Source organism: Elephas maximus, chromosome 19 (genome assembly GCF_024166365.1).
Source record: "Elephas maximus indicus isolate mEleMax1 chromosome 19, mEleMax1 primary haplotype, whole genome shotgun sequence".
Lineage (NCBI taxonomy): Eukaryota > Metazoa > Chordata > Mammalia > Proboscidea > Elephantidae > Elephas > Elephas maximus.
Window position 1 is genome coordinate 37193264 of NC_064837.1, and position 12351 is coordinate 37205614.

General features: G+C 38.6%; 2 protein-coding genes across 8 annotated transcripts in view; one reads left to right on the top strand and one right to left on the bottom strand.

Annotated features, from left to right (window-relative positions):
* Positions 1 to 1295, top strand: part of TRIM25 (tripartite motif containing 25) — a 46109-nt gene extending 44814 nt beyond the window's left edge. Inside the window, exon 10 of one of the 3 annotated variants that reach the window (XM_049861303.1) lies at positions 1047 to 1292. The gene's annotated coding sequence lies outside the window, so the exon portion shown is untranslated. Of the gene's footprint in view, positions 1 to 1046 lie in introns of all 3 variants that reach the window. The other 2 variants (XM_049861302.1, XM_049861304.1) reach the window with 2 other exon arrangements.
* The window catches only part of DGKE (diacylglycerol kinase epsilon), a 28823-nt gene continuing 17339 nt past the window's right edge, over positions 868 to 12351 (bottom strand). For 3 of the 5 annotated variants that reach the window (XM_049861307.1, XM_049861308.1, XM_049861306.1), the window contains exons 7-12: positions 12227 to 12278; positions 10508 to 10621; positions 9206 to 9277; positions 6557 to 6684; positions 5754 to 5865; positions 4783 to 5383 (exon numbers count right to left, since the gene is read on the bottom strand). In XM_049861307.1, the coding sequence (XP_049717264.1) occupies positions 5207 to 5383; positions 5754 to 5865; positions 6557 to 6684; positions 9206 to 9277; positions 10508 to 10621; positions 12227 to 12278 (655 nt within the window). In that variant the 3' untranslated portion in view covers positions 4783 to 5206. Of the gene's footprint in view, positions 2505 to 4782; positions 5384 to 5753; positions 5866 to 6556; positions 6685 to 9205; positions 9278 to 10507; positions 10622 to 12226; positions 12279 to 12351 lie in introns of those variants that run through there. The other 2 variants (XM_049861310.1, XM_049861309.1) reach the window with 2 other exon arrangements.

A 12351-nucleotide genomic window follows, 5' to 3' on the forward strand; every position in this document is an offset into this window, starting at 1 on the left:
ATTCTATACTCTTCCCACAATTCTGACTCATAGCGACCCTACATGACAGAGCAGAACTGCCCTATAAGGATTCCAAGGCTATAAATCTTTTACTGCCACATCTTTTTCAGTGGAGCCAGCTAGCGGATTCGAACTGCTGACTTTTTGGTTAGCAGCCAAGCACTTAGCCACTGCACCATGAGATAAATTCATTTATTTCATTCTACTATGCCTTGGTGCTTCTGTAGTCTACACTGAGCTAATCTATAAACATGAGCATGTATGTTCCTCCCAAGTGGTACTGATTTATGTTCTATGCCCCAGGCTACAAAAGTCGGGCAGTATAATTTTGATGGTCTCCTTTCCATCCAAAAGTGATCTAGAACCTGCCACATAAGCTTGTTTTGCTATAAACCAAGTGCTGTTTTCTGTGCAATTAACTCAAAGTTGCTTATTTTTATTTCATTATTTGTGCCACAAAACGACAGAATCATATTTTAAGTGCTGTATTTTTAAAATTTTATTAAAAAAACAAGCAAAATCTTCAACAGAAGGATTGGGAAGAAAAAAATGCTTTAATTCACATTTCTCTGTCTGCAGGCATCGACCACAATACAGACCCAATATTACAAAAGCAGTCAACGCTGGGTAATGAAGTGCTAAGTCCATAGTGCAGGCCGTGTACTCAGGGCCACGGGGAGATTATATACATATACACACGTGTGTGTACGCCTCTGTATTTACATTATCTAAAATTAAGTACACAGACTACTTCTATACTAAAATTAGAAACACAAGGAACAGAGACTGACAATGCTTTTTTCTTCAATACCTTCAAAAATTGTGAATTTTTTATGCCAGCGGCAATATTCCAAGAAGCAACTGAGACCCTCAAAATATTCTCTTCACCAAAAAAATCAGGTTTCTGAATACGTAAAAATCAGCAGGAAAGTAAACAGGTGACAGAATTATTATAGTAGCAGCTCCCAAGCTCCCTTTCAAAAATAGTGGAACTTTTCCTTTAAGTGGTAGAAGTATTTTATTAACTGAAATCTTCTCCTCAGCAGCACCCCAATATACAGAAGTGGAGCTCCCCTGGCTACCGTGAGGAAGCAGAGCTGCCACTGCTCGCTGCCCTTGGGGTCTACTCCACGAGCCCCAGAAGTCATCCTTGGACCTCCAGGACTCCACGGACCAGAGTCCAAAAACCACAGTTTCGCCTAAGAAACGGAGGCTACCAGTGTTTACGTAATATGGTTTAGACAAATATATCAACTTGGATGGAATGAGAACAAGTCTTTCACAGTTCTTTTAAAAGAATAATTTGGGGGGAAGAGGGCAGTTAAGTAGAGGGAAATACAATTTTAAGAACATCCAATTAATTCAATTTGTCTGTATGATATCCACCTGGCAAAAAGCCTGGGTGGCCCAGGAAGTACAGACCAGTAGCTTTCACGTGTCAGAGTGCATCAGAATCACCTGAGGTGCTTGTTGACACAAACAGAGCTTTTTATGTCTCAGCCCTAGAGACACTGATTCGTGAAGTCAGGGGCTGGGCCCAGGAATCCACACTTTCAGCAAGGTTCCCAGGTGATCTATCTGGGGGCTGCAGACAGCCTGTAGATCAACTGTGAGAAACAGGATATAGGCCTTAACGGGGAACTGGAGAAAGGAAGGGACAGCTTTTAAAAGGCAAAACCAAAACCACCTCTTCCATCTTGTTGCTGAGAATGTATCTTCATTCAGATTGAGATATGGTAACAAAACTACTTTTTAAATTTCTAGATACTTTTCATAAATCTACCTACACTCCATTATATCAAATTAGGCAGAATTTAAAAAACATTTCTGAATATAAAGTGCTGGTTCTTGCTTCAATATTACCATTTCGAGGGAAAATACATGAAACTATCAATCACTCGTTCTACTGAACTTTTAGGTTGAACAGGTACAAATTATGTATTCGGATCCACATCAATTTGTAAATTAATATAGCTTCTAAAGTATTCTAAAAAAAAAAAAATTCTAGATAGTGCAAATTTAAAATTTCATAATATACATTAAATACAATTTTACTTTACATTGCAAATGCAAATTACTCTTCTTTTGACATGCTGGTAGTATTCATTTGTACAGTGCAAAAGGACCTTACAATGTGAGTCACAGTATACAACACTAAGTAAACGTGTTTCAAAAAGCTAATGCTGAAGGTTTTTATGACACACTCTAAAAAAATAAAAATAAATAATCTTGACTATAAAATCTTTATAAACATTAGCTACATTAAGGGTTCCCAGCTAATTATAGCAGAAAACCTAAAACATTTAAGATCATATAATTTTACTATTAGACAATCTGTGTTTGAAAACACAAGTCCGTCTGGTTTACATTAAAACACAGTAAAGCACTGAGCATCACCGCCGCCTACTTATGGGATGTGTAAGAGCTGCCAGGTGCTCAGTATTTAAGCCACTAGGTTTATAAGGAGTTCGGAATGTATCAGGATACTGAAAGATGAGCGAAATCTGAAAACAGACACGGAGATATGCTTTATATTCCTGAGAATGTTGAAGTTAGCTTCAAAAAAAAATCAAGACAGTTTAAAATAGAACAGTAAAATGTTGATAAATTATTTTGTAAAGTGTAGAATTTCTAGTAAACAACAGTTACCCTAATATATAACTTGCAAATAGGAATCTTTTATAAATTGCATTTATTTCAAACAAGGCACATGCCTATACATTTATTTGAAATGCTGGGTAAATGTGCCTAAAAAAGTAAGTAAAGTTTGGGAAATCAAAATGAGGATGTGTTTTATGACATGGCAGATTCTGAAATAAATTTCCTAAATAAACATTAAGTTTAAATGAGTGAATAAGGCAGGAGAAAAACTTCACAGAGTCAGGGACAAAAAAAGTCTCACTGGATTATAAATGAAAAATCAATTTGTTTAAACAAATGAGGGAGTTGTACATAAACCTGCACTAAATTCAACTTAACATTGTCCTTGAAGTAGTTTCAGCAATTAAAAAAAAATGCAGTTATTTTGACTAAGTTCTGATATCCCAAATTAACTATCGACTTTGCTTCTGTAATTAGCACTATGAATTATAGATAAAATATAACCTAAAGCAAAGTGAATTTAACAGTGTGTTTATAAAATATAAACTTTAACCATGAATTAAAAGGATAAATCCAATTATACTCAAAACATGATCTGCCCATAAAAAGGAAAAGCTACAAAACTTTACCCTCATTGCAGGAGAAGGCTATCTACCATGAAAAGGGAATGAAGAAGGTGAAAACAGACCTGCTCACAAAATCTTTTACTGGAATTAAGCATCACTTGGCTCAGACTTGGAAGAGGTTAATTTAAATAAAATAAAAATATTTTATATAATGTACTGACTACCGTATATACTAACAAGGTGATCCTTCAAAAGATGGCCCAGGCCTGAAGGTGACTCATATTTAAGTTTATGGCAATTCATGGATGATATAGCCATAACAGATTCTTAAGGGAAGCTAATGGTGGTTTGGGGATACATTCTAATCTTTGAGAGATTAATATCACAAAAGACCACCAAGCCCCGAAACAGGCCATCTGTCAGGAAAACATCAGGCTGGATGGCCAATGGGTCTGCCTAACTATAGGGCATCAGAGCAGGCTAGCTAACAGCAGCAGAAGAGCGCCCTCTAGTGGGTGACTATGAAACTAGCCCTTCAATAACTTTCTTGGAAATTGAGGGAATAAATAAAACAATGAAAAAAAAAAAAAAATTGGCTATCCAAAAGTAGTTTGCCAGTGCTTTCTGTTCCTCCTGTTTTTTTTTTTTAATTGAGTATTTCTGAAGAGTGTGCCTATCCGGATAATATATTTTTCAGAAAAATGATGGACTTTATTTCACTAGTAGGTTTTCCATTTGACTGATTTATCTGATTACCTTATTACATAAAACTATGTATTGCAAAAATCATTTAAATCTAAGTATCACAGCATAAAGCAAATAATAAATAAGTAAAAAACATATATATTTTTCACTTTAAAATAAACATTTTGGCCAAGGACTCTGTATACCTTCTTCCCCAGACCAAGGGGGCAATTCTATCAAATAATTTAAAATATAAAATACTACCATATTTCAAGATGGAGCCCTGGTGGCACAGTGATTAAGAGATCGGCTGCTAACCAAAAGGTCTGCAGTTCAAATCTACCAGCCACTCCTTGGGGACCCTATGGGGCAGTTCTACGGTGTCCTATAGAGTTGCTATGAGTCGGAATTGACTTGATGTCAACAGGTTTTTTGGTTTAGGTATTTCAAGATACTACAAGACCACTGATTTTGTAAAACTTATCAGTCATTAAATTTTTTTAGTAATTAATCTGACTAGTAGCTTTCCTTTAGCATATTTTTTTGAATTGTTGACATTTTTTAATCAAAAGAGAAGCTGATGAACTACCCAGCTCAGAATCTGTAATTTTCAATACAAAGTGTCCCAAATATTATTATTATTATTTAACCAATTCATCTATCTGGTTTTCTTTCGGTTATACTGGGATTATAAAAAAGATCCTGAAATTCAACTCAACATGGTCATTAATAGGGTTAATCAAACAACATTTGGGGGTCTGAAAGTGATCCTAAAATAAAAATTTAAGTACTGGCTTTCTTGTACATTTCTCCTTTCAGGGTTTCCTGGCAATGGGTACACACGGATCTTCCAGTGTTTGGCTTGGTGAGGCGTGCTGCAGGTGGGAGGCTAGCGTTAACCAGGCAGCTTTGACACTAACCATTTTCTTTCAAAAAAAAAAAAAAAAAAAGTTAATTTTAAAACTACTACAGTGTTACCATGTTAAAGTGATTTTTTTCCACACACATTTTGCTGGATGCATAACGTGTCCATTAAATGTCTGGTTCCAGAATAAGGAACAAGCCAGTGCATACTTCCAAGTATGTCTCACTCTCAAAACACAGGACCGTGAGACACATTTCACCGCAGTGTAACTTGCATGACTTTTAAAACTTAGTACTATACAATCAATGTGCTCTGCTAAAGAGAACAAGCTTTTATAAATAGCTGGAATGCTACTTGGGTAAGTGCATACCCGTCACACTATTGATGAAATTAAGACTGAACAGCTGGGAGAGAACTCCTAATTTTGGATGAACACGTATCTACTTGTTTGTATGGATTTTATAGCAAGTTTTCGTTTCTTCATCCATTATTAAATTTCCTTTATGTCCTCTTGATCCGAAGTACTAGAAACCTCATCATCCGTCTGTTCTCCAGAGAAATACAACATCAACGCGTGCGTCTTGTGCGTTATGGTGACCGTGCACGGCCCTTGTGCCCACGGCTCACCATCCACCTGCATCGGCATCATCGAGCACTTTAAAATCAGCTGGTATCGAGGAACAAGCAATTAGAAAATGCCAACCTATCAAAGGTCAGAGAGGGCCTCCTTACCAAGCCCGCCCGCGGACCTTAACCCTTCTGCATTTCGTCTGTAGAAAGTTAAACGGAGTATATATTTATTCATCTGTTGCTTTAAAGGACTCCTTTTCAGTGAATGCTTTATTTCTTGAACCAGCTTGAGGGCCATGCTTCCCGTTCTCCCTCCTCCCACCCAAACCGCTGGCGCAGGGTGACCAACGGCGTGTGCTGTGAGCCACTGTTTAAGGATAGACGGAGCATGGATATCTTCTTCTACAGATCAAGGACTCAGAAAGGAACTGGGGACAAATTAACCTGTGTAGTAATATTCTACCTACCCGCACTGTATGTGCTTGTCCTATTCGAAAAGGGTTTGCCAGTTTCACCTGAATCTGAGCACAGTGGAAAGACCCGTACACTCCAACAACTTCCAGTAAACCATCATCATGTCTAAAATCAAAAAAAGGAAATATGGGTCATAGGATGCAATAAAATCAAATCAGCCACGTCAGGGCAAGTACTTCTTAACGTAGGTGCCCATCAGGTTACTAATGACGGGAATGTGTTGCTTGACGCCCACGACACATTCTGTAAAATAGGATGCTACGTGACCTGGACGTCATGGAAACACACTATTACACACAGGAGAGAGCCAATGAGAGGCAGAAAGGATGGAGCCACAGTACTTAGCAAAGCACCTCTGCTATGTCCAGTTCTCTCATCAGGATTTCTGAACTCTATTATAACCTTATGGGCTGGACCACAGGCATATATGCAGTCAGACACTGCGGCGCTTATCTATATTTATATTAATAAGGTATAAAACAAAGAAAATTTGAGGGAAAAGATTTTAAAGTTCATAAAAAACAAGACTGTTTTAAAAGAAAACTAAAAAACCAAACTTGCTGCCATTAAGTAAATTCCAACTTAGTGTCCCTAAACGACAGAGTAGAACTGCCCTGCCCCATAGGGTTTCTAAGGCTATAATCTTTATGCAGGCAGGCTGCGACATCTTTCTCCCATGGAGTGGCTGGTGGGTTTGAACCACCGACCTTTTGGTTAGCAGCTGAATGCTTAACCACTGCACCACCAGGGCTTCTCTTCAACAGTGACATAAAAAACAGATCGCAAAGGTACACACCTGGCTAGAGGGTAGGTCTCATCTCCCATCCCTTCCCAGAGTCGGCAGCCACCGCCCCAGTATCCAATGTTCAGAACTATAATGCCTTCCAGATTAGGCAATTCTACTCGCTCACCATCCAGTTCTAGCTTTAAAGAAATACAAGTAGTGAGTTACTACAGGGCACACAATTTCCAGACATCTCCACTTAGAATCTGTTTCTGTTTTTACACACAATTACGGAAGACAAGAATCACAAGTACAATAAAGAGCAAGCAAGAGAAGACGACTTCCTACCTCTCCCTTGTAATCTGGCCTTTCCCACCTCACTGGGGGAACTGTCCTCATCAAGGGCGTCACTCGTGTCCTTTTTGTTAAATCCAATTATTTCTTTCAGGCCCTTTCTCACTTGCTATTTCAGTAGCACCTGACATTGCTCCCACTCTTCACGAAATATTCGTCTCTACTTTCTGGGAACAACAGGCCCTACTTCTCCAGAGTATCCTCCTCAGTCACTACTGAAGACTCCACTTCTGCTTGTCCTCACGTTGATGACGCTCCTCATAGCTATGTACCCAGCCCCTTTCTCTTCTCATGTTATAGACTCTAAGAGGGCAAGCTTGGCCATTTCTACACCTTTAATTGCCATCTCTGTGCTGACAGTTCTTACATCCATTTCACTGGCCCGGATCTGTATAACCAACTGCTACCCTAAGACACTTCCATTGACTGCAGCACCTAAAACTCCTATGAACAAAACCGAGTTAAGCATCTTTTGTGTCTATCCCCTAACCCCTGCCTACTTCTCTGGAGATAGCAGCACCATTCCTTCAGCTTCCCAAGCCAGAAACCTAAGTTACCTTTGACTTCTTCACCTTTACCCTCCATATTCAATTAATTACTAAAAACAGCTAACACTACTTTCTAAATATCTAAAACCCTAGCCCAGAGCACCATTATCTCTTCCCTAAAATATTCCTAACTGGACTATCTGCCTCTAGCCTTAATTTCCTTATTCATCCTTAACAGAGCAGTTGGGTTGACACTTATAAAACACAAATCTGTCACCCCCAACCACATTCCTTCAATGGCTTGACTTTGTGCTCACGATGCAATTCGAGTTCCTTAACAGGCCAACACAGCCGTCTGTGACTGGGTCCCTGCCTAGCTCTCCAGCCTCAGCTCCTGCCACTTTCTCTCCTGCAAGCTATGCTCTGCCTGGACTCACTGGAATATACTGAGTTCTGTCTCTGGACCTCTGCACTCTGGGCCTTCTTAGTCTAGAACAATCTTCCCCTTCTTCTTCACTTAACTCTTACTTACTTTTCAGATTCCAGTTTGTCACTGCTTCCACAAAGACCTGTTGCTGTCGCTTACCCTTACAAAGTCTTTCAGCCCCTTCGGTTATGTATTTATTCCTCTAAGACCGTGTACTTTTCTTATCGTATCACTTCTTATACACATTGCAATGTGGTTTGTGTCTGTCTTCTCCCCAGACAGTAAATGTGGTGACAAGGGATTTATTACTGTACCTCCAATACCTAGGACAGTGCCTGGCAGTTTGTAGGTGGCCTCAAAAATAATTTTTGTATGAATAAATATCAGACAATAAATAAAGTGCTACCTTGTATGCTTAAGAGTTCAGATCCTAACCAAAAAGTTGGCAGTTTGAATCTACCAAGCGCTCCCTGGAAACCCCACGGGGCAGTTCTACTCTGTCCTATAGGGTCGCTATGAGTCAGAATTGACTCGATGGCAATGGGTTTCTACGCTTCACCCTACCAATGCTATCAAAGCCCAGGAAAAAGGAAAATAATTAAAGTAGACCAAAACTCTTCTTGTGGAAATATGCTAGCCCATCTGTACCATGGCTGCCTGGAGGCTTCGTGCTAAGTGTGTCCCTAACAGAGCAGCTCTCTGTATAGTGAGGCTTCTCTCTCCCAGGTCATTTTTTCTACTCTTTTCCCAAATTGTTTATCATTTGGTTCTTCCCTTTCAACTTAATTTACTAGTTCCAGGTTTCTCTGTATTGAAGTCTTTGTTGTTGCTATAAATGATTACAGATTCCTGCTGGAAGCAAGCATGGAATAAACACAAGACTTCTCCATATCATGATGTCAGGGATACTGTTGCAAAAAAGTCATTACTATTCTATTTTTACTATTTATATATTTATTATTTTACTTTAGTATGTAAGAAAGATATGCTGCAAACGTAATCTGAATTAAACTTTGGGTTGAAATGTCCTCCGAGCATCTGTGATCAGTTTGGCACTGTGTCAGATAACTTCAAATTCTCCATCACCTGTGAATGGAGGCCTTGCAGCAAAAGAGTTCAACAAGAGACTTTGGAGTTAGAGAAATCTGGGTGTGAATCCCTGATTATGTCACTAACTGTGAATTTGGGCACAAACTACTTAATTTCAAACTTCAGTTTTCTTTTCTGTACAATGAGAATATAACAGTACCTGTCTTACAGGGCTGTGGTGATAATTTATGGAGCTAATATTTATAAAACACTTAGCATAGTACCTGGCAGGCAACAAATACTCCAAATATGTTAGTAAGATATGTTAATGGAAAATTCAGCATTTTTATTGAAAAAAAAAAAAAAATCTTTCATAATCCAAAGACCACTAAATAAACTTTAGAAAAGGTGTTAGTAGCTTACCTCAACTTTTTTGTTCAAATCTTTACATTCTTGCACTAAACAATCTCTGGTGCCATAGAATAAGTAAACAGCCTATGAAAGATGGACAGAAAATGTTATTAAAACAACCTAACAAGCCCCATAAACGTTAAGAAAAATACATTGTACCAAAGCTCCCGACATGACTGTTGACTCCGTTTCTTCAGAGCGGACAAGATATCAATGGAAAGAAGGGGCACCAAAAGGGATACTTTTTTTAAAACACAACCCCTGGCCCCATCCAGCATTGACACCCTATCATTCTATGGGTTAAAACAGGAACCCCCTAGGGGCAGCAACAAAAACATGTAACTAAAAAATAATCATCATTTTTAATTTTACATTTTATTCTATTATGCTATTAATGGTTTAAAAGTCTAGGTGAACTCTGGCAGAGCAGATGAAATGTTAATTATCCCTCTTCTTCAGAAAGTGACAACAAAGGCCATAATTTTTTAGTTTTTTGAGAGGAACACGGAACAGTGGTGGTTTGTGTCCAAATGGTGTTTTCTCCCTGTTTATCTATCCAAAATATATATTAAAATTAGAAAATTCGACCTTTTCCTAACACTTTGCGTTTCTTAACAGAAGTAATGCAGTAAACCTGACAAACATTTTACAATCAATTCTGAATACAAAAAAGCTGATGGAAGCACGGAGATGCTGAGCTAATTACCTGCTGTATAAGTATCAATACTTATTGCCTTAATGATTATATTTAAAAAAGGGAACACTTTGTAAATTTGAAGTATTTATAAAACAGAACCAGGAATAAAATTGTTTTGCATTTATTTTTCACATCTTACTGCTCAAGCACCGAAAGTCATTGAAAAAAATTCCAAAACAGAACAATCAAGTATACCAGAAACCAGAGATGGCCTTACTCAGAGGCCATGGTAAACGAGCTGCCCCTTTTCTAGAGTTTTTCCAAGCCAATAGAATCTGTTTTTTCCATTAATGTATTCACCAAAAATTTATTCTACCTAAAATTTCTCTCCAATTTTTGCTGCCATGTAAGACAAACTATTTCATTTGGCTGCCATCTAAGCAAAATAAGCTGTACATTTTCAAACTTTGAATTTTTAAAAACTTGTCATAGTTATAAAATGCCTCAATAAAATACGTTTAAGGATCTAATGACAGTCTTACACAAAACAGAGCACGTAAATGTTTCTATAGATTAGTTCGACCTGAATATGCTTGAAAGAGTTTTTAAAAAATTGAACTATTGATTTTTACTGTACCTTCGCTGATAAGCAGGAAATGTTATTTTATCCAACACACCTTATTAAGAATTCTGCTAGAAAACAGAGACGGCGCCTTCTCACGATGAGCATGAAAATTGAGAGCCATGAGAGCATCAGGTCCAACAGAAAAATAGTTGTTCATTGTGAACTCCTGTGAAAGAGGGTGGGAATGAGTAACAGGCTATGCTTCAGTCCAAGATTATATCATACATTAAATTTGGAAATCTTACATTCTTTAGGAAAATGGAATACTTTCTGCTTTCATTTTTTCGTATAAAGCTATTTTATACTGTCCAGTGAAACTGCCAGAAGCCCTTGGTGGCATAATGGTTAAGTAGTTGGCTGCTAACCAAAAGGTCAGCAGTTCAAATCTACCAGCCACTCTTTGGAAGCCTTATGGGGCAGTTTTATTCTGTCATGTAGGGTTGCTATGAGTTAGAATCAACTCCATGGCACAAACAGTGAAAATGCCAGAAATAAAGCTTCCGGCTCAAGGACTGATAAATACAGATAGGAATTTCTCTTTGCATTTCCATTTAATATCGCCACACCTCAGACCTTATCATCTAGAATGGCTCTACTCTAAGATGGCAATCTATGCATCCAGGCTTTCCACTCCTGTTTTCCCATGACATTTGCTTTTCACCTTCATTCCAACCATGAGACTCTCAGCACCTATCTAACCCAGGCTATTGGTTATTGCTACTCCAAAGCCGGGCAAATGAAAAGGACAATGGGCAAACCTTTTACTCAATCCCTGTTTTTAGCTGGCTTGGTATTCCAGAGTCCAGAATTTCTCTAGTGTAAACTTTTCAGAGCAAACCTCCAGTCTTCTGCCTGAGGCTGGGGAAGGGGGAGGGGAGATGACCCAGAGGCCAAAGCTTTTTCGACTACATATTTTCAGTCCCACCCTACATCCTGCCTTCAGAGTTAACTTGGTGACTCTAATTCCTAAGCCTCTGCTGGGTTTTGCCACATATATTGGTTTCCACTTTACTTTTCTGCACTGTAGGCTTTTAGCATTTCCATTTTCTTCAATATGCTGCCAGTTACCACTATTTGCTTTCTACTTTGCAAATGGCTTTTGCTTCTCTAGCCTGCTGTCATCATCTCATATCCCGTTCTCTCTGTTCTTAAGGGTTTATGCCTTTTAAAGCCCCCCGATCACCATATGAGAGGGGGTTTGGGTGGTGGGAGAGGGAGGAGTAGAGATAAATGTGTATTTTCAGTGTTCCCCTAATGTGCTTTTCTCAAGTCTGTATTATTTTGCTGTTTATTACTCATCTTCTATGACTCTTTCTGTCTTCTCTGAAACAGTTTTCTCCTTATTCTCTCACTACACCTTCGGTGTTCTTTAGTGACCCCTCTTCCTAGGTGTGCCACCTAAGCGTGTTTATCTGCTTTGTGCTTTCTTGTCTATTTCCTCTGGGCTGGAAGTCCTTTTGATCCTTTCCCTGTTGATCTAAATTTTATTTACCTTTTTAAGGACCAACTTACATGCCTTTCTGTTCTGTGAACTATGCCCAGCCTGACCTGCCAGGGCAGAACCAAGCATGCCTGCATCCTCCCACAGTACTATTTAACAGCACAACTTGTGCATTTAGCACGGGGGCATCTCTCCTGCTACACAACAAGCTCCTCAGAGGTGAGCACCGTGCCTCTGGATCCCACCAACATGGTGCCACATGTTGTACAGTGAAAGCATCCCATGAATGTTTGTGGAAACTATTCATGTTTGAAAGCACTTAAAACATACCTTGGGTTTTCTTAAATTGTAGTATCCTTTATTTGTTACCTGAACTTTCCATCTAAAAAACAGAAGAAAAAAGATGAGTTTTTTTTTTTTTTTGAACCAAATAAACTATATTCTCGGTGAGGATC